This window comes from Molossus molossus, unplaced genomic scaffold, assembly GCF_014108415.1.
Source record: "Molossus molossus isolate mMolMol1 unplaced genomic scaffold, mMolMol1.p scaffold_m16_p_7, whole genome shotgun sequence".
Lineage (NCBI taxonomy): Eukaryota > Metazoa > Chordata > Mammalia > Chiroptera > Molossidae > Molossus > Molossus molossus.
The window spans coordinates 97,658,089-97,681,362 of NW_023425401.1; the positions used below are offsets into that span (position 1 = coordinate 97,658,089).

The following is a 23,274-nucleotide window of genomic DNA, read 5'->3' on the forward strand; positions in this document are numbered from 1 at the left end:
CATTCCACCTATTCCTGTGTCACTGTTTATAACTACACACACACGCACACTAAGTGCATAGTACTGAGAAATAGAAAGTTACTTGGTAAAGAAAAAAGTCACAGCTAACCAGATAGATTTGATATATGTATATATTATAGGTAATATAATTTTTGTAAAATTATTTTTGCCTTTATATAAGTATTCACAGTGAGTAAATCTGGAAGATACAAGTAGCAATCAAATCCAGTCCTCAAAGTGTTTAAAATTTTGTGTAATTTATGTGGTCTTATTAATTTACATGTTTTTAAATTTCTCAGAGAGAGTTATTTCAGATCCCTAGAATTATAATCTAATAGAAAACAGAAATATATATCTGAAGTAAACAAAGGAACATTGGACTTTAATTCAGTTTTAAGAACTCTGTCATTTCCTTTAGAGGAAACATAATTGGAGTGAAAATATAATTTTTATCAAATCTCATTTTTATGTGCTCTCTTGAACAGTAATAAAAAGGTTTTAGAATAAAGCATAGAAGCAGTTTCACATCCAAGAAGAGAACATTTCAAAACTTTTATCTTTTGCAATTACTTGCTATTTTGGATACCGCCCAAATAAACATCGTCCCCACCCCCAGACCCCAAAAGCTTTCTGTGAATAGGTAGAAATAATTGTCCTTATTTAAAACTGAATGTCATTTTCACCTGTTTATGTGCTTTTCCCCCCTTCCTTTCTTGTGTATTAGGGCAGAATATGAATACCAGTTGACAGTGCGCCCTGACCTCTTCACAAATAAGCACACCCAGTGGTTCTATTTCCAAGTCACTAATACCCAAGCAGGGATAGTCTACAGATTCACTATTATCAATTTCACCAAACCTGCTAGTCTTTACAATCGGGGTATGCGCCCACTGTTTTATTCTGAAAAAGAGGCCAAGACTCGTAATATTGGCTGGCAGAGAATAGGAGACCAGATCAAGTATTACAGGAACAACCCTCAGCAAGATGGGCGCCACTATTTCTCTCTCACCTGGACATGTCAATTTCCACACAACAAAGATACCTGCTACTTTGCTCACTGCTACCCGTACACTTACACCAACCTGCAAGCATACCTTTCGAGCATCAACAATGACCCCGTGCGGTCCAGGTTTTGCAAAATACGTGTCCTGTGCCACACGATTGCGAGGAACATGGTGTACGTGCTCACCATCACCACCCCCTTGAAGAACGCCGACTCCAGAAAGCGCAAGGCGGTGATTCTGACCGCAAGGGTGCATCCAGGAGAAACCAACAGCTCTTGGATCATGAAAGGCTTCCTAGATTTCATTTTGGGAGGCTCACATGATGCGCAGTTGCTTCGGGACACTTTCATCTTCAAGGTGGTGCCCATGCTGAACCCCGACGGTGTGATCGTGGGGAATTACCGCTGCTCCTTAGCTGGACGGGATTTAAACCGCAACTACACGTCTCTCCTGAAGGAATCGTTCCCTTCTGTCTGGTATACCCGGAACATGATCCATAGGTAAAACAGCCTCGAGTTTCCTCTGCTTAGCTAGTAAACTTGGCAGGAAGAATTTTGGCCCCACAATCCCACTCGCATTGCTCTAGACTTTCTTCAGATAGTTTAGCTGTAGCTACTCAGTTTTCCCCCGTTCCTCCTGACTCTGCTTCTCTACCTTTCTGGGATTATGCCCTTGGATCCACCGGCCTTTCATTAAATGATATTGACTCTAGAACATTTCAGTGGCTCGGTGGAACTAATAATTTGCATATCCCAAATTTGGTTCCTTGCTAATGCTAATGAGACAGTGGTGTTTGCCTTGGGATCCTCGACTCCCTTATGTGGGAAAATTAATTATATCTCGTCCAGGCTTCTGGCGCTGGGTTGATCATATGTTGTTCTAGGATGCGTCTTTTCGTTAACAGGTGACATAGTCAAAACTTTCATGAATAACAACCTATTTTGCACCTAGAAAAATTGAGCAGCTTTAAATTTTCCAAAGAATTCAGAACAATAAAATGCACATAATGTTTACAATTTTCATTAAATGACTAGGTTAAGTGTGTGGAGCTGGAGTTAAATATGTCAGATTGGAATCCGCGCTCTATCATTGGCTAACTGTGTGACCTTGAGTAATTTACAGACAAATCTAAACCTCATTTTTATCATCTATGAAATGTGAATAATAATATTTACCTCATAGATGGAAGGATTACATGAGATTATTGTTACTAAATTTAGTACCTAGAATAAAATCTGGAACATTGGAAGCTTTAAATGTATTTAGTGTTTCCTCAAATATAAAAAAGAAAAAAGTTGTTAAAAAATATGAGAATTAGAGTAGATTTTAGTGTAGGATATTAGAATATCTTACCTGTTAGTTAGAAAAATAGTCAAACTATTTCTAAACTGTTAAATTAATATAAGAGGAGAGACCCTAAGATACTGTTTTATTCTAGAAATAACAAAATTTCTTTGGGAATTAATTACATAGAAGTAGAGGTTTCTTTTGACTCTCAAGAAACCAAAAGACGATTAAAATTGGGAAAATGTTGGTTTAAAAATATACAGCATATTTCATATTTAAGGAGTTAATGTAATATTCTTGCTTCATAATCTTGTTAGTTTTCTACAAACTTGAAGTGTCATTCAGTGACTTTATGTCAATCTGTTATCAATTAGAATTTATTGGGCACCAAATGAGAAAAGGGCAATAAATGAATACATGTAATAGCCTTCAATATGAAATTTCACTCTAGTTTAAAGGAGTATTGTTTCTAATAGAAGTTATGCTTTGAAAGTTTTGATTTTAGATTTTAATATTTTTGTTATAAAAATACATTCGTCCACCATCCACAGTTTCACTTTCCACAGTTTGTTACCCGTAGTCAGCTGCAGTCTGAAAGTATCAGATGGAAAAATTCCAGAAATAAACAATTTGAAGTTTTAAACTGCTCGCCATTCTGAGTGGCATGATGAAATCTCTCCTTGTAACATCTGCGACATGAATTACCCCTTTGCCCAGCGTATCCACACTGTATGTGTTACCCTCCTGTTAGTCACTAAGTAGCCGTCCCATTATCACATTGGCTGACTGATATCCAGTGCTTCTGTTTAAGTCACCCTTATTTTACTTAATAATGTCCACAAAGTTCAAGAGTAGTGATGTTGCAGTTTGGATATGCCAAAGAAAAGCTATAAAGTGTATGTGTATTTAGGAAAAAACATAGTATATATAGGTTTGATATTATCCAAGGTTTCAGGCAGACACTGGGGTCTTGGGATATATCCCCTGTAAGGGGGAGACTACTATAATATATTTTATATTACTATAAAAAGCATTACTAGCATTTTGGTATTTAACCTTGCAGATGCCCTGGCCAGTGTGGCTCAGCGGTTGGAGCGTCGGTCTGCGGACCAGAGAGTCCTGGGTTCAGTTCCCGCTAGAGGCATATACCAAAAAACAAAACAAAACAAAACAAAAACAAAAAACCCACTATCACCTAACCTTGCAGATATGACAAATAATATATGAAATTTTAATTATTTAAGTAATATAATAATGTTATATAAAGTTTAGAAATGTGATAAAAAGGCAAAAATGCCCATAATTCTACAACCTTTTTTTTTTTTTACCACTTATTTACCCTTTGAAAGCCAGCATCAATCAGTCTAGGGGGCTTATTTTTTTATTGCTTTTATAGTTATTGCATGCCTAAATTATATAAGCTAAGGAAGAATATGTAATAATTTTCATAAATGATTTATTATAAATTTACCAGAAAAATAGTCAATTCAAATTTTGTACCATTTTTCTCAAAATGATACTACTAACTCACCGCATTAATCCAGGACTAAATAAATATTCATTGGCTTCAGCACAGTCATAAGGCACTTTTAACAAATATTTTGAGTATTTGTGAGCAGAGCACTGTTCTAGATGATTGAAGTGTTCCCTGGCCTTTATAAGATTAAATGTAAAAAATGTGAAAACTTTCCTATGCGAGTGCCAAGTCAGTGGACCAATATTAAGTGCTAAGGAGTTCAAAAACAGGAAGACTTATGGGCTTGAGTAGTTAGAAAGGAAATGGGACATGAGATCAGTCTTGAGGGGTGAGGGGTAGTATCTGCATTTACAAAGGTGAAGAAAGAAGGTATTCCGGTCAGAAAGAATCTATGTGGGAGCTAACAGAGAAAGATGGGAGTGAACCGTTTTCTGGGCACAACAAAAAAGCCAGCATAATGAACCATCCTGTTGGAGAAAGTGTTGGGAATCAGGTAAATTTTGTCCTTTTAATGGTAGGCATCTGTATTTTGTATATGGTTAATAGGAAATTATTGCAGACATTTTAAAAATTGTATATTAATAATAGACAGTATAGATAAGAAGAGAAATTGAAAGCTAGTATGTAAGAAATTGCTTGGATATTAGACTTGTAAATCCATAGTTATACCCATAAAAGAAAAATGCAGAGGTAATATTTAAACTTACTCTTTTTCTTCTTGGTAGATTGATGGAGAAGCGAGAGGTTATTTTATATTGTGACCTTCACGGCCATAGCAGGAAAGAGAACATCTTCATGTATGGCTGTGGGGGTAGCGATAAATGTAAAGCGTTATACTTACAGCAGCGAATCTTTCCACTCATGCTGAGCAAAAATTGTCCAGATAAAGTAAGCACCTTTTAAGCTTTTAACTTTTCCTTTACTAAATGGTGCCCACATGAGATAGCAGAATGGATAATCTTATTCAGTAAACTGAGTTTTTATTATTTTGTCTGGTTTTACAATTGACCATAAGAAAGCAGCTACGTAGAATGTTTAGTGGCCAGTGATTTGAAACATGAAGAAGAAAATGCCCATTATCCTACCACTGTTCTTAATGATAAAAACAAAACAAAACAAAAACCTATTTTCCTCCTAAGGTCAAGAACAAGGCAAGGATATCCACTCTTACCCCTTCAGTTCAGCCTTTTTTTGGAGGTTCTAACAACTGCAATAAGGCAAGAAAAATAAAAGGCAGAGAGATTGGAAAGGAAGAAGTAATAAAATGACATGATTGTGTTCAGAGAAAATCCAAAGCAACCCACAAAATACTGCTAGAACTAATAAGTGAATTTAGCAAGGTTATAGTATACAAGGTCAACCCACAAAAACCCATTAATTTCTATATACTCACAATGAACAATTGGAAACTAAAAGTAAAAACAATACCATTTACTTTTGCTCCAAAATAAATGAAATACTTGTGACTACAAAGGGACAGCATAAAGGAGTTTATTAGAAGTGATGGAATTGTTTTCTATCCTGATTATGGTACTGGTTACACAAATATACATGTGTTAAAATTCATAGAATGAAACACAAAAAGTCAAATTTATTTATTTTATTTAATTACCTTTATTGTTGAGAGTATTACAGATGCCCCCCCCCACCTTCCCCCCATTGCCCTCCTCTACCCAGTTCCCACCTAGCCCCAGGCCTTCACCACTTTACTGTGTGTGTCCATGGGAAATGCATGTAAGTTCTTTGGTTAATCTCTGCCCCCTGCACCTGCCCCTTCCCTCTGAGACTTGTCAGTCTGTTCCATGTTTCTATGTCTCTGGTTTTATTTTATTTATCAGTTTATTTTGTTCATTAGATTCCACATGAGATCATGTGATATTTGTCTTTCCCTGACTGGCTTATTTTGTTTTGCACAATCATCTCCAGGTCCCTCCATGCTGTCTCAAAGGGTAATAGTCAAGTTTATTTATTATATGTTAATTTAAAAATAAACTAAAAAGTTTTGTAGATACGATGTTACAACAGTTTTTCAGACAGCTGTCAAATGCTCTTTCATATGAAAATTAAGCATTTTATTCTATTCTGAAAATCTATAACAGTAATCTTCATTCCTAAACATATTTAAGCCCCTTCTAGAACTTTTTTGATATATAAAATCTTATCCCAACAATATCAAGAATTTTTCGACTGGTTTTGAATGTATATGTTGTGTGGAGATAAAAAAAAATATATAATTTATTGCTGGAATTTAAATCTGAAAGTTTTCAGAAATGTAAATATGTCATTCTTAAAAGGAGTCATTTCCATTGACTAGGAAATAAAAGCAGCTCCTGAAACTTTAGAGAGAATTACTGCTTTTGCACAACTACTTTTCCATTTTTAACCATACTTCCTAAGAAAGACATTGTTGTCATGAAAACAACGGGTCTTGTTCATTTGCTTCTCTCCAGTTTTCATTCTCTGCTTGCAAGTTTAATGTTCAGAAGAGCAAAGAGGGGACCGGAAGGGTGGTCATGTGGAAAATGGGAATCAGGAACAGCTTCACCATGGAGGCCACTTTTTGTGGATCCACTCTGGGTAAGACAGGGTGTTCTCATTGATGGCTTTCAGAGCTTTAAACCAGAGGCATTTTTAATGTAAGACTAATAGAGTAGACATTTTTTTTTCTTTTATTGATTTTAGAGAAAGGAAGGGAGAGGGAGAGAGAGAGAAACATCGATGAGAGAGAACATCGATTGGCTGCCTTCTTCATGCCCCCCACTGGGGTTTGAGCCCACAACCTGGGCACGTGCCCTGACCAGGAATTGAACTGGCGACCTCTTGGTGCATGGGTTGACGCTCAACCACTGAGCCACACCGGCTGTGCAACAGTGTAGACAATTTAATAGCACTTTCTTCCCACTCAGATACCTATTGATATCAATTCTATTAATAGGATGAATAAACTCCCACTATTGTACCTCATCTCATCATTTCCCTGTGTTAAGAATAGGAAGTGTTAGCATGTGGATAGAATACTTAATTGGTTGTTTCATAAATTAATTCTTAATTGCTTGTTTTTAGAAGGGGTTCCTGCAGGTGACTAATGATTTCAAGAAAAGCAGTACTCATACTTAAAATATCAGGATAGAATTTTTTAGTGGACTTACTGTTTGAAAGGCAAATAGACTGGTGTTTTGTTTGTTTTTGGTCAATTTCTATTTTAATAGAAGCTCTTGGTTCCTTGAACTAAAAATAAAAGTGTTCTGTAGTTCCATTGAAGAAATCTTCTAGTCACATCTAGCATATCCTTAGAATATTATCTTAATATAGAGATATTAAGATAATTGTCACATTTTTAGAAAAATGTATCAACTCAGAGGAAAGCTAGACATCCACACCTGTACTTTATGGCTAGTTTTTAAAGCACCTTGAAGCTGATATAATAGTATTAATGATGATGAAAACACTAAAACCATTACCCACGTTTTTCTTTAAGTGATTGTTAGGGTGTTTATAACTGGTAACCAAGTATTCCTTCACTTTCTTGTTGAGTTTTCTTCTGGCTTACAACATAGACTGATCTGTGTTAAGTCATCGTTGGTCCACGTGGTAGAGGGGGAATGAGAGAAAGCAATTCGCTGTTAAATGACCTGCCCCAGAAAAGTAAATCCAAGAGATAGGATATGGAATCATATCAGATGTTTTGTTTATACTCTGTTTTACAACTTAGGTGTACCTGTTAAGAAAAAGTAAGTCATCCTTAAGGATAGACTAACTTCTTGATGTTTCAGGTAGTAAACGAGGCACTCATTTCAACATAAAAGACCTGGAGTCAATGGGATATCATTTTTGTGATTCTCTCTTGGACTATTGTGATCCAGACCGAACTAAGGTAAGCAAAGTCCATTCGCTAACACTCCAGTCTACCAGGTAACATAACCTTCCTAGGGGCTCACGGCCGTTTGTTCCTTTTAATAATCCTAACAGTGTTCAGGGCTTTTTTGCTAGCTGATGTCAATAGCTATTGTTCTAGGTGTCTATAAATATTCAATTTAATTATGAAATAAAGTCATTTTATAATTAACTCATGTATAATTTCCCCTTAGTATTATCGGTGCCTAAAAGAATTAGAAGAAATGCAAAAACCTGTAAACTTGGAAAAAGTCCTTGATGATTCAGATACTTCTCTGAAAGAAATTATATTGGATCTAGAGTCTAGGTAAGTCAAGGTGGTGGGAATAATGTAATTTGGTGTGCTGTTTTACTGTGTTCTTTATAATAATTCTAGGATATAATTGTCAGTCTCAACTGCAAATCTTGACTATAGGTGGGGGAAAATTTTTCCCATGCACATTACTTTGGCCAGACCTCATCGAGACTTTATTTATTCATTTAGTCAAGTAATATCAAATGAGCACCTACTGTATGTGAAAGACATACTCAAATTGTTTTTAATGCTGTCTTTACCTACAGAAAACTGACACATTTAGAAAGATGCTACATATTAAATACTCTTAAATTAGTGAATAATAAGTGCAAAATTCAGCACTAAGGGAATGTTGTTGGAAGAAAAAAGGTACTAATTTTAGTATAGTTCCTATAGGAAAGGCAGAATAAATATTTGATTCTTCCCTTTTATTTATAAATGTTCAGACTTTGAGTTAGTGCCCCTGTAACCTCCAGTGGTGACTAATAAGTTTATTTGCAGATGGAGAGTATCATTTTGAACTCACGGATTTGTTTATATTTATTGTGTTCCAATCAATTTCAGTCATTTTTCTTCTAACACCCTAAGATGCCTAGAACTACTAAATATCTAAACCACCTTTGTAAACATTCTTCTCATAATTAGAACGATTTCTACTATTCCGATAAGGTAAAAATGTGAAAGTAACAGTTGTCATTTTAAACTGACACCAAAACATTCTGTAAGTTAAAATAATATTTTATTATTTTTTGTAGTAGCCGAGGCTCTGACAGTTCAGAATCGAATGACTCTCAGACTTACCTTCTCAAGTCATCTTCTCAGGTATGACTGAAAACTTCTCCTATGGTATGGATATGCTAAATAGGTACTCCTCTTATTTGACTAACAGGCAAAAAAAAAAAAAGTTTACAATTGTATAATTATTGTATAGCAATAATAGTGATTTTTCTGATTACGTACTATATCTTTAAATCATAGAATGTTTAACCTTATGGTTTCTTAATAGTCTTACTTTATAGATGAAAACAGTTACTATCCAGAGAGATTAAATAATTTCACAAAAGCCACACCACTTGTTAGTGGGGAGTTGGTAACATAACATACATCACCTGATTGCTAGTCCAACATTCATTTATTCATTTATTTAACAATGCTATATTGGCACCAGCTCTATGCTCTAGGGATAGAGCAGTGAACAAAATAAGACAGAAATCCTTCCCTTTCATAGCTTGTATTCTAGTTGGTGGATATAAAATGTAAAGATAAGTAAGTAAAATATATGACGGGTGAGATGGTAGTAAGAGCTTATGGAGGAGACTGGAGCAGGAGGAAGAAGGAATAGGGACTTCGGGCCGTGTCATGTACAGAATGTTGTGCCCCCTGCCAAATACGAATGTTGAAACCCTCACCCCAGTGTATGCTATTGGAGGTGACTAAGACAGCCCAAGACAGTCCCCTCTTGATACTGAGAGTGCAGTGCTGCTGTGACAAATACTTAACACTGTGGACGTGGCTTTGGAACTGGGGGATGGTGGAGGCTGGACGAGTTTTGAAGTGCAGGCTAGAAAACGCTGATATTGCCATGAGGGGTTTTAAAGGCGACTCTGGTGCAAGTTCAGAAAGAAGAGAGGAGAGCTGTAGAGAACACATGAAGGATCGTGTGCAGGATGTTGGTAGAAATGGGACTGGTGAGGGTGGTTCTGATGGGGTCTCAAGCAGAAATGAGGAACATGTTGTTGGTCAGTAGAGAAAACTCAGTCGTTGTGATCTGCTGGCAGAGAACTTGGCTGAAGTGTATTTGTGCTCTAGTGTTTTGTGGAAAGTAGAACTTGTGAGTGATAAAATTGAATATTTAGCTGAAGAGAGTTCTAAGGAAAGTGTTGGAGGAGAGGCATGGTTCCTCCTCACTGCTTATAATACAGTGCAAGATGAGAGCCCGGGCTGGGTGGCTCAGATGGTTGGAGTGTCATCCCATACACCAAAAGGTTGAGCGTTCAATACCCTGTCTGGGCGCATACGGGAGGGCAACTTGTCGATGTTTCTCTCTCACATCAGTTTCTCTCTCTCTTACTTTTCTCTCTAAAAAAAATAATAATAATAAATGCAAGAAGTGATAAATGAATTGAAGAAGGAATTGTTAAGCAAAAATGAACCAGATCATAAAGATTTAGAAAATTCTCAGCCTGTCCATATTACCAAGAAAATGAAAAGGTGTGTTCAGAAGAGAACAGTAGGGTGTGGAAGACCAACCCTTTTACACGGCGATTACTGTGGGCATGAACCACAGAACTAATCAGCCACCCCAGCAGGAAAACTGCGTTTGAACCGAAGGGGACAGAGACAGGACAGAATGAAGGAAGGCTGTCAGATTTCTTGGATTTTACAGTAGGATACCATAGAGCTATTTTGGGTTTGTGCCGTTCTTGATAATAATCTTTAAGAAAAAGGCCCTAAGGTAACTAAGAGATTATCAGGACCATGCCTCCTAGGTTTTAACAGGCAGCCTCCAACAGAGACCATGGAGGTAAGCCACCTGGAGTCATGAACTATGGCGTAGGTAGAACCCCAACAGAGAGACAGGCATGAGCAGCACCCTGCCAAGCTGTAGAAGTGATGTTGCCACCCCAGTGGGGCCAGAAGCCAGAACATGAAGCCAGAGAGGAGTATTCTTGAGCCTTGAGAGCCCATTGAATTTTGCCTTGCTAGGTTTCCACCTTGCTTGGGAACTGTCCCCTCATCCTTCCTTCCTCTTTCTTCCTTTTGGAGTGGGAATGTCTGTCCTGTGCCTGTCCCACCATTGTGTTTTACAAGTATGTAACTTACTTGGTTTCATAGGTTCACAGCTGGAGAGGGACTGTGCCTCAGGATGAATGATACACGTTGAGTCTCACCCATATCTGATTTAGATGATACTGAGATGAGACTTTGGACTTTGGAGTCGATGCTGGCATGAGTTAAGACTTTTGGGGTTGTTGAGACAAAATGAATGTATTATGAATGTAAGAAGTGTTGTAAGTGTCAGCGAGACAACCAGGAACGCACAGCCGAACTGTAAATGAAAGGAGGGCTTTATTCACCCGGGGGGCTGCAGGGGGCAGGGGGCATAGTCTCTCCAGATCAGCAGCCCCGATTGTTCTTGCTCATCTGCCTTTAAAGACAGAAGCCACATTCCCTTTTGGCTCCCCCTCAGGGGACTGATACAATAGTGGGTGTGACAGCGATTACAAAAGTCAATATAAGCATTACTCACTGGTCTCATGATTTTCAGTTTCTGAAACTGCAAGTTACGTCCCAACACGTAGGTCAACTATAACCTTAGGCAAAGTTTCTTTACTTCTGGGGGTAATTAACTTATTATTGGAAAAATACTGGGGAAGGTCCACTGCTGATAAAAATGGAGTCAGGGGCCTCGGTGAGAATGGAATCTAGTCGCCTTGGCCTTGGGGCCCAGGTCAGAATGACATGAATTGAGGGGTAACAAGGGCAGAAGGCTATGGTCTGAATATTTCTGCCCCACCCCCAAATTCACATATTGAAATTATAATGCCCAATATGATGGTACTAGAAAGTGGGGGCCTTTGGGAGGTGATTAGGTCATAAAGGCAGAGCCCCCATGAGTGGGAATAGTGCTTATAAAACAGGCCCCAGAGCCTGGCCGGTGTGGCTCAGTGGATTGAGTGTTGACCCACGGACTGAGAAGTCCTGGTTCGATTCCCTGTCAGGGCACATGCCCGGGTTTGGGGCTCAATTCCCAGTAGGGGGCATGCAGGAGGCAGCCAGTGGATGTATCTCTCTCACATCAATGTTTCTATCTCTCTACAAAGCTATAAAGACTTATTTTTAAAAAGTAAAAATAAAAATAAAGCAGGCCCCAGAGAGTTTCCTAGCCCTTTCTTGAGGATGCAACAAGAAGTCCACAACCCAAAAGAGAGCCCTCCCCTGACCACCCTGGCACCCTGAGCCCAACCTCCCAGCCTCCAGAACGATGAGAACTCAGTTTCTGTTATTTATACGCCACCAGTCTCTGGTGTTTTATTACAGAAACCAAATGGATTTAGACAGATCTTGTATTGGTGTTCCATTGCTGAGTGAAAAATTACCCCAAACATTAGCGCTTAAAGCAACAAACATTTATTATCACATACTTATGGAGGTCAGAAATCCAGGAGTGGCTTAGCTGGGTGCCTCTGAGGTCTCTCAAAAGGCCGTGGTGAAGGTGCTGGTCAGGCTGTGGTCCCACATGAAGGCTTGACTGAGGAAGGATCCTTTTTCAAGTTCACTCACGTGGTTGTTGACAAGATTCAGTTCCTTACAGGCCGTTGAGCTGAGAACCCACCCTCAAAGGGAGAGAGTTATCAAAGGCGTGAATGAGGCTGTATTAGCCATTGTCTACCACAAACGTAAAAGCCCTAACTTTGATTTGACCTTTGCCTTAAGGCGATGTTGAAGCCAATTCTCAAATTGGGGGCTATCTGTTTTCCCTCTCAATACAGTTCTTTTGTCCAAATATTCTTTTGAGCTGATTTCTCTCTCGTAGCAGCTTATCAAATGAAGCAAGCAACAAGCAACTCATACTCCAAACATTCTGCCTCCAAATCTCTGGGTCCAGTGACCTAGGTCTGTTAGGTACATTTTATGTCTTTCACACTTCTTTGTCTCTTGTAATATTTTTTAATTTAAAGTCCATTTTGTCTGATTAGTATGACTATCCCTGTTCTCTTTTGGTTACTATTTGCACGAAATATCTTTTCCATCCTTTCATTTTCAACCTGTTTGTGTATGGGGATCTTTTGAGGCGTTTATAGACAGCAAATAGTTGGATCATGTGTTTTTACCCATTCTGCCGATACCTTATCTGTCTTTTGCCTGGAACGTTTAATCCATTTACATGAAAATAATTACTGATACAAAGGGACTTACATCTCTGGCTCTGCTATTTGTTTTCTATATGTCTTTCAGCATTTTTGTCACTCATATTCTGCATTACTGTCTTTATTTGTGTTTAGTTGACTTTTTGTAGTGAAATGTTTACATTTCTTTCTCATTTCCTTTCGTGTATATTCTACACGTATTTTCTTGGTTACCATGGGGATTACGTTTAACATCCTAAAGTTATAACACTATAATTTTAACTTATCCCAGTTTACCTTCAATGACAAATAAAAATTCTCTTCCCAAACATCTGCAACACCCCCCCTTTTGGTTGTTGATGTCAAAAATTATGTCTTTATACATGGTGTGCCCAAAAACATACACTAATCCTTTCTTTAAATGTATTGTTGTAGACCAACGAGACAGACCAGACTCAGACTCCGAACTGGGTTCAAATTAAGAGCTTTATCAGTGCGCGGCGACTGTCCCATCCTACGCAGAGGAGAGAGCAGCCCCGAGCTCAGGGGGAGGGCTGCTTATATAGTTAGCTTAGCCCCAGTGGGAGGATTGTTTATACAGTTGTCTTAGCCCCTGTTACGGAATTTGGGTTAAGGGTTTGCGAGCAAGCAAGCACATACAGAAGCAGATATCTGCGGAAAGCAATGGTTATCTCTACAATGCAGTGGTTATCTAGTAACTAGCAGCTAGTTCTTGCCATTCTCTTAAAATCCGGGGGGTAAGGTCTGCCTAAAGAAAAAAATCTTTCTATACATTCACATAGCATGTGTTTGTCCTTTACAATATTCATCTCTTAAATTATGTAGAAAACAAGATTTGGACTTAGAAACCAAAGTTACAGTAATACTGTTGTAACCCAGGAGATCGACCAAACTCAGACGCCGAGATGGGGTTTAATAAAAGGAGTTTATTGAGCTAAGTCCGCAGGCCTGCAGTATGTCCCACACAGGAGTAACTGCGGCCCCGGAGAGCTAAAATGGCTCCTTTTTATAGGATTTTGTAAGGGGGTTGCTACGTGTAAGCAAGCATGTTACAGAAGCGGAATTTAGCAGTTAGTTAATTACCTGTTACTCAGTTTCCCAGACATCCAAAGGTCAAGATGTTTTCAATAGATTATCCCTGGTGCCGCCCAGGATTACTCAAGGGTTAGTTATTACCCCAGGGTTAGCGATTACTTAGGGATTAGTTAGTGAAGAATGTTCTTCAGTAAAAGAGTAAACTGACAACCCCTTTGGTTGTCGTGAAGGCCTCTGGGAGTTTAGGGCAATGGCACTGAGTTATAACAATACTAGCTTTTCCCCTAATAATGGTGGGTTTTTTTTTTTCTTTAAATGTTAGTCACTTACCATGTAGAAAACAAAAAGTACAGTTTGAAATTATTGTTATAATGACACTAGCTTTTATAATTGCCCATGTATTTACCTGCATTGAGATCTTTATTTCTCCTCCTGCCTTCGAGTTACTGTCATTACCAGACTATAGGGGTCTGTTTCCCTGCAAAGCCCAATAAGACACAAACATGAGCTTGCAGCAAAGAAAGGAAGGGTTTATTTCAGGAAGTGGCCCACGGACAGGGGAGCTAATGCTGAAAGACCTGGCTCCAGATGGCTTCCAAGGGACGGATTGTATAGGGGAAGATCATTAATCATGGTGATGAACGGAGTCAGGGTCATGGTCTCTACTGATTGGTCAGCAATAGGGGACGGAGTAGTTGATCAGTGCATCTGGTCCTGATGTCAGCCAGGGCGTCACTTTGTCTGATTTCACCAATTTTATGGCCTGGAGCTGAAACTCCACTGTGACCTTGATGTTATCTCTAGTTTGACCAAAACTCTGTCTCTGGGGTCAACAGACCTGAGGCTTTGTTCCTAAAATTATCTGCCCAGATAATTAGCTGGCCAGAACCTCATTGTCCTCAGGGCTTAATGATTAAGGGAGTGAGTGTACAAGAGGGAAAGAGGCAGGTGAGTCAGGGTGCTGGGAGGGACCAGTGTGACTCAAAAGGAAGGAAAGCAAAAAAGGTCGTAGTAAAGAAATGAAGTTTCTACTCGGTTACACTGTCTAGTGTCCTTTCATGTCACCTTGCAGAACTCCATTGAACATTTCTTGCAAAGCAGTTCTAACGGTCACGAACACCCTCAGCTTTTGTGTATCTGGGAATGTCTTCATTTCTCTCTACTTCCTGAAGGACAGTTCTGCCCCTCTGTTTTTGGTTTTGGTTTTTTTCCTTTAAGTACCGCGACTATTGGCACGCTGTCTTCTGGCCTCCAACGTTTCTGATGGAAATCTGCTAGTGACCTTATTGAGGATCCCTTGCATGTAATAACTTACTTCCTTCTTGCTGCTTTCAAGATTCTCTTTGTATCTTTGACTTTGAAAGTTTGACGAGAATGTGTTTTGGTGTGCGTTTTCTTACTGAAAAGATTTTTTTTTTAATTTAGGTATAGTTGGTATAATTTAGGTATTATATTAGTTTCAGGTGTAGAACATAGTGATTTAACATTTACATACCTTACAATGTCACCGTGCAAACCTATCACAATGTTATTGACTGTGTTTCCCTTCACCTTTCAACTTATCCTTCCTACACCCTCCCCTCCGGCAATCATCAGTTTGATCTCTGTTTCTGTGAATCTGTTTTTGTTTTGTTTTCTTTGTTCACTTGTTTTGTTTTGTTTTAGATCTTGCATATAAGTTAAATCTTATGATATTTGTCTTTCTCTGTCTGATTAACATCATTAAAATGATCATACCACACAGACTGATTTACAGATTCAATGTGATCCGTCGTAAAATACCAAAGGCAGTCTTCTCAGAACTAGCACAAATAATCCTAAAACGTATATGGAGTTGGTATGGGTTTTTTTATTTCATCATGCTTGGAGTTCATTGAATCTCTTGGATGTTTACATTCATGTCTTTCATCAAATTTGGAAAGTTTTCAGCCATTATTTCTGAACTCATTGCTATTTCTGGGTTGCTGGCTCCTCCGGTTCTAAGGCGGGTATATGAGGCTAAGACAGACAGACAAAAGCAACAGGAAACTACTCAGTCATGTTGTCCCTCTGCTCCTCGAATCCTTCACCGGTTTGCCTTCTCTTGTCATACTTTAGAGCCATATATATTTTTTATATATATATATATATATATATATATATATATGTATATATATATATCATACCCAGTGTTTATAGCTGTACTTAGTGGGAGGAATGGGAAAATACTCATCTTTTTACAAGTAGTCATCGCAAGACAGTTTTATGTCTGCATATATAACGTCTCTGATGTATTGATTAAATATCAGTTTTAAATATGATTCTTTTACATAGATAAAAAGCAAGAAAAAACATCTGAAAACAATGAAAGAAAGAAATTCCTCCCTAGTGAGCTATCAGAATGCCAGAGAAGAGCGAGAGGTAAGTATTCATTGAGCTGGTTGTTAGCAGCTTCTGAAAAAGTGATTGCAAGAGAACGAACAGCAAGTTATTTCCTCTGACATTTCCTATACCTGAACTTTTTCCTCAGGAAAAGTTAATGATTAAATTTCACTTACGCTTACCTGACTTGGAAAAGTATTTGAGGCATCTTACAGAGATGCATCCAGGGTAGCAAGAAATAATTAAAACTAAGAAAAATTGAATGGGAATACGAAAGTACGAATTAGATGGTGCTGGGATCAGCTTCCACCTGACAGATGGGAGCTCTACAGATCCAGCTCACTAGCAAACGTAGCTGAAAATTATTAAAAAGCAAAACAACAACAACAACAATCATTGAAACAAGGAGGTTCAAAGACTTCTTCCACAAAGAAGTCAAAAGGCAGGATCCCACCCGCGCCAGTTTGGTTCAACAGTTAGAGCATCAGCCTGCGGTCCGGAGAGACCCGGGTTCGGTTCCCGCTGAGGGCATGTACCACGGTTGCAGTTTGTCCCCAGCCCTGGTTGGGTTGTGTGGGTGGCAGCCACTCGATGTGTCCCTTTTGCGTCTATGTTTCTCTCTCTCTCTTCTCCTCCCTCCCTCCTACTCTATCTGAACAAAAAATGGAAAAATGTCCTCAGGTAAGGATAAAAAAAAAAAAAAAAAAAAGGCAGGATCCTGAGAGGAAGTAAGTGAAAGCCAGAGAATGTGGCATGCCCCAGTTCTCGGGGTACATCCCCTGAGTGCTGTGGTGCTTTTCAGCTGCACTGAGAGGGAGGTCGTCTTTATGCACAGCTCGGAAAAATGCAAAAGTGTTTGGAAGACTACACACCAAAGTACCCATTGGTTATCTCTAGGGTATGGGGACACTTTCACTTTTCACTGCATACGCCTCTGTTGTTTGAATATATACGTTACTCTTGTAATTTCCTTCTAATTTGTAAGAAGACACACACCATAGAATATTCTTTCTAATGGATTCAGCTACTTATCTTTTGGTCAAGGTCAAGGGAGGACTGGGGAGTTGGTGTTTAATGGGGACAGTTTCAGTTTGGGAAGACGAACGAGGTCTGGAGATGGGTGGTGGTGATGGCCGCACTGCAATGTGAATGTCCTTAAGGACACGGAACTGTACACTTCAAAATGGTTGAAATGGCCGGCCGGTGTGGCTCAGTGGTTGGAGCGTCAGCCCGCGGACCAGAGAGTCAAGGTTCGATTCCGGTCATGCAGGAGGCAACCAGTCAGCGTGTCTCTCTCACATCAATGTTTCTCTCTCTCTCTCTCCCCCACTCTATCTGAACATAAATGGAGAAAAGAAGTGGTTAAACTGGTAAATTTTATGTTTGGTATAGTTTATTACACCAAAAAAGGGAGGGGAGGATTTAAACAGTGAATTATACACTGGTTACTATGAGGTTGGGCTAAAGACAAATCAAGCAGACACAATTAGGGAAAATACACTGAAGCATGGGGCTTTTTTTTTTCTTTTTTTGTTCAGGTAGAGTGGGAGGGAGAGAGAGGAACAGAGAGAGAGAGAGAAACATCGATGTGAAAGGAACACATCGAGTGGCTGCCACCTGCACAACCAACCAGGGCCGGGGACAAACTGCAACTGAGGTACATGCCCTTAGCAGGAACCGAACCCGGGTCTCTCAGGACCACAGGCCAACGCTCTAACCACTGAGCCAAACCAGCCAGGGCATTTTTTTTAAATATTATTTTCTTTACTGATTTTTAGAGAGAGAGATAGAAACATAGATGAGAGAGAACATCAATTGGCCAGACCGGGAATCAAACCAGTGACCACTGAGCCACACCGGCCAGGCTAACCAATGGGGTGTTTTAAATACACTGATCTTTTTATAATAAGTCTTCATTTGTTATAAACACCTTGCCTGTTTGTCACCCCAATACCCCTTCCCCCTTCACAAAGAACATCCACACACTGGTATATTCTGTTACTGTTAATTTGGCCAAAAGGACTCAATGTGGATTTCTAAAAATTAAAATAACAACAACAACAACAAAATGAAGTCTCTGGAAATGGTCCTAAGGGCATACAGCAAATGAAGAAACATCTATTTATGAAAATCTACAACTTGGTTTAAAAGAAAAACAAACCAAAACAGTGACAGCCTGTGGCATTTGAATCAACACCCCCTCCTCCCTCCTCCCTCCAGCTCGATGAGACTGAGACTTCACTCCAGACTAGGGCAGCCCAGACCCGGGGCCTCCTCTCCTCACAGGTACCAGTCAGAGGGCTGTCTTCCCAGGAAGGTTATCCTGCCTCTAGCTACCTATAGCTAAAGCTACATCCCAGGTGAGCACAGCCCAGCAACAGGGGTCCCTCCTTCTACCCAGACCCCTTCATGAGAAGTAGATTCTACCTTGGGTGCTACATCACTGAGAATATATTTGGCCCAAATCACCCTTGCCTTGGCTGGGCAAGGCAAATAGAGAAGACCAAAGACCACTGCCCTCTTCCCACCTACAGGTCGGCTCCTAACGTGGGGTATCACTAAGAGAAGAATGCCACTGTCCCCACCCCCAGCTCCAGAGACACTCGGGCCAGACATTTTGACTTGAGGGAGAACCAAATAAAATAGATAGCTCCTAATCTCTTTCCCAAAGAAGGGCCTTAATTTGCACCAGATCCTGGAGAAATTCGAGTTTAAGGGCATTCTCAAAAACAGTAGAAGAGTGGTAAAAGACAACTGGGAAGAGATTGGTAGATTCATCGGAAATACAAGCTAAACTGTAGGCTGGCTGGTTTGCCAGAGGGAACTGGGGAAAGAGACAGCAGGGAGGAGCCCTTCTGGGGTCAGAACAAATCGCAAACCCTGACCTCAGGAACTGTGCCTTCAAAGGAGCACAAATCTGATCGGATTGGTCTGCAGAACAATATGCCTTGGGCATTGTTGGAAACAGTAATGCTGTGGGCTAGAAATTAGTGGAACTTAATTGCTGGCTATGGTCAGAAAAAGAGACAAAGACCACCCTGCCAAAACCGCTGCCATCCCAGGGTGTACCCAAGTCCGCACCCCTGAGGAGCAAAATCAGAGCTTAACACTGCAGGTGGATAAGGGGCTTCACTAAAATAATCCAGCCCATCACTAAAGAAACAAACAAGTAACAAACCCAGAGGGATAAAAGGAGGAGGGGGAGGAGGAGGACAATCGGTATCCAGAGTTCAGTAGATTTGCCTAGTTAGGAAATAAGCCTGACAAACACAGATCGACAATTAAAGTGGTTTCGTCCTTGGATCCATTCAGAATCCTTAAATATCATGTTACCTGCAGAAACCCCAGAAATTGGAGAAGACCTGAGTCCCAGACTCAGAAGCTCAGAAGATGAAAAGATTTCTACTCAAATATTCAAACAAATAAAAATATTAGAAGTTGTTTTGCAAATATTTCCTGTTATTAATAGTGATCAAGCACCAGTCATAAATTTCAAGTTAGCAGTGACAAGTTTATTCAGCACATATTAAACACCAAGTACACTGCAATCGCCAAATATGGATGGAATTAACAGAATCTGATTTCCCAAGAACTTTGGAAATCATTTTTCTTCCTTCCTCCCATAATTCTGGTTTTTTCACTTTTTATTTCGAAATAATTATAGAGTCACAGGAGTTGTAAAAAAAAAAAAAAAAAAAGTGTGTACACACACACACACACCCTTTACTTCTCCTTCCCCAATAATCACATCTTGCATTCATTATTATCAACACCATGAAATTGACATTGATATAACCCAGAGATTATTCAGATTTTACCAATATGCATGCACTCTTTTGTGTGTGCACTCTTCTGTGTTAATATTTCTCATTTAAAAAGTTTAGTTCTGCCCTGGCTGGTTTGGCTCAGCGGTTAGAGCGTCGGCCTGCGGTCCAGAGAGACCCAGGTTCGGTTCCCGCTAAGGGCGCGTGGGTTGCGGTTTGTCCCCGGCCCTGGTTGGTCGTGAGGGTGGAGGCCACTCGATGTGTCCCTTTCACGTCAATGTTTCTCTCACTCTGTCTCTTCCTCTCTCTCTCTCCCACTATCTGAACAAAAAATGGGAAAATGTCCTTGGGTGAGGATTAATAATAAAAAATAAAAAAAGTTCTATTCTTTAAAGCATATTGTTACAGTAATACCATATATTTTGACATTGCTATCTGATTTTCTGTTTGTAAAGTACGCAATGTGAGTATACTTGGGGGAGCGCCAAGATTGTATTTCAATTTTTTTGGCAAACAAACTCTCTAATTGATCTTAATGTGTTAAGTCATTTATAGAACCTGAACCAAAGTACATTTGTTTGGGGATTTGTTTTTTATTTTTTTGTATGTAGATCTTTGAGACACATTTATTTAGTTCTCATAAACATATCCACATCTATCCAAGCTATATTTCATGTAAAATATAATAAATTCCTTTATGTTAAATATCTATTTTTTTACTCTTTCTTGATTGGAGCTTTAAAATTTGTTATGAAATTATAATCTACATATAATGTTGGATTTTTCAAATGGAAAAAACAATCTCGTCCTTTGGTCATTGCAGAATGTTCCATATATTCTAAAAGTGCCCATAAGCTAATAGGAGTTCTTAGTCATTGATCCTGAAATTTATTTTCTAGTAATTTTTGACAAAAGGAGCAAAACTCACTGAGGTGAACACTTAAATTCATGCTCTTAAACTATTTATTTTAATGGTTTGCTTGTAAGACATCAATACATCCCAAAATAATAGTAGTAAATTTAAAAAAATATTTTAGTTAACTTCATTTCCTACCAGGACACATTTATAATTCATTTTGAAGACTTCCAGCACAAACAATTATACATTATTGTGGCTAAAATGTGTAGATCACATTCATAAGGACATTGGCCTGGTGATTTTCTGTGGGACACATGTACTAGTTTACTATGGTTCACAGTTTATTATCATTTCAATCAAGGGAAGAGGGCTAAAAATGACAGACATTTAGAGTTCATTAGAACAAGTCTTATCAGTGATCATCTTCAGCCGAACTTTACCCCTGTCTCTCCAAATCTAGTGATTATATAATATTGCTACTTTTGACATTGTGTAATTTTTTTCTAGAATATTTTCCTTTTCTTCTCCCTTCAATAATCTTTTGGTTTTTACATTTTCTTCCATTTTCATAGCGATTATATCAATTTTTTAAAATTTTGCTGCCAATCAATTTTATCTACAAAGGGATTTTATTTTAGCTTTTAACTCTATATTGTACTCTACTTTTTATCATACGTTGACATGCATTACATCTTTTTTTTTAACTTTATTATTGAATGTATTACAGATGCCTCCTCCTTTTTTTCCCCTCATTGACCCCCTCCTCTCCAATTCCACTCCCCTCCTGCCTTCTCCAAACTGTTGTCAGTATCCATTGGTTATGCATATATGCATAGAAGTTCTTTGGTTTATCTCTTCCTGCCCTCCCCACCCCTTCCCTTTGAGGTTCATCAGTCTAACAACCAATGTGTACTTCTTAATTCCTTCATCTTTTTCACCCATTTTCCCAACGCTCTCTCATCTGGCAAGCAACAAAAAGTTCTCTGTATCTACGAGTCTGTTTCTGTTCTGCGTGCTCATTTTGTTTGTAGATTCAATTGTTGATAGATATGTATTTATTGCCATTTTATTGTTCATATTTTTGTTCTTTTCCTTTAAGAAGTATTACATTTCATATAATACTGGTTTGGTGGTGATGAACTCCTTTAGCATTTTTCTTGTCTAGAAAACTATATGTCCATTGATTCTAAATGATAGCTTTGCAGGTAGAATAATCTTGGTTGTAGGTCATTGCTTTTCACCATCTTGAATATCTCTTACCACTCCTTTCTGGCCTGCAAATTTTGTTTTGAGAAATCAGCTGACATTCTTATGGGAACTCCCTTATAGGTAACTAACTACTTTTCTCTTGCTGCTTTTAAGATTCTCTCTTTGTCTTTAACCTTTGGCATTTTGATGATGATGTGTCTTGGTGTGGACCTCTTTGGGTTCATCTTGTTTGGGACTCTCTGTGCTTCCTGGATTTGTATGTCTGTTTCCTTTGCCAAGTTAGGGAAGTTTTCTGTCATTATTTTTCAAATAGGTTTTCAATTTCTGGCTCTCTCTCTCTTCTCCTTCTGGCACCCCCGTGATGCAAATGTTGGTATGCCTGAAGTTGTCGCAGAAGCTCCTTACACTGTCCTCATTTTTTATTTTTTTATTTTTTTTTATTTTTGCTGTTCCAACTGGGTAGATTTTGCTTTCTTATATTCCAAATTGATGGTTGTAATTCCCTGAGGCCCTGCTCCACCCAACTTTTGAGCCCACCAAAGCTTCCAATGGCTTTACCATAGAATTGGCCTGTTTTGGATCCTGCTTCAGATTTTCCTAAAATCTCTCAAACAAGCAGCATCTGGTCTCAGCAAGCCCCATACCTCTTGTTAAGTGGCCCTAGGCCTGGCACTAGAAGCAGCCAGCATTGGTTCACAACTTGGCTTTTCCTGGGCATCTCCCAGCCCAACACAAGAAGCAGCCATTTGCAGATCACTTTGTATCTTATGCTGGTGTCCTTGGGTAGAACACAAGCAATGGCTGACCTTGTCCCAGAGCCAGCATACCCAGTGGAAAGCTTCAGACCACATCAAAGTACCACCATGCAACCACCTCCACAAGTGACACACTCAATGAGTGGACTCAGTGGGTACCAGAACCCTGCTGTAGTAAGTCTTGCTCTGTGTGGTGGTCCCCTACACTGCTGATCCTCCAAGGGAGTCAGAAGCCAATGGTCAGTGGGCAAAGCCAGTCCTTGCAGCTGATCAACCTGAATAAATCCCTCCCATTGACATGCCAACAGCAATCCAGACTCAATTACAACAGAAGGGTATACAGTCCATGCTAGGGGTACACTTTGAAAACCCGGCTGGAGTAATCAGGGAGGCTGTGCCACTGAACTCTACAGGACACCTACAACAATAGGCCATCCTATGAAGCCTATGAGACATAGCAACT

The 23,274-nt window shown here is 39.2% G+C and overlaps 1 protein-coding gene across 1 annotated transcript in view; it reads left to right on the forward strand.

Annotated features, from left to right (window-relative positions):
- The window catches only part of AGBL3 (ATP/GTP binding protein like 3), a 63,437-nt gene that overhangs the window by 21,419 nt on the left and 18,744 nt on the right, over positions 1–23,274 (forward strand). Inside the window, exons 7-13 of the mRNA XM_036246404.1 lie at positions 725–1,504; positions 4,494–4,656; positions 6,219–6,345; positions 7,542–7,642; positions 7,857–7,969; positions 8,713–8,779; positions 16,177–16,263. Coding sequence (XP_036102297.1) covers positions 725–1,504; positions 4,494–4,656; positions 6,219–6,345; positions 7,542–7,642; positions 7,857–7,969; positions 8,713–8,779; positions 16,177–16,263 — 1,438 coding nt within the window. The remainder of the gene's footprint in view (positions 1–724; positions 1,505–4,493; positions 4,657–6,218; positions 6,346–7,541; positions 7,643–7,856; positions 7,970–8,712; positions 8,780–16,176; positions 16,264–23,274) is intronic.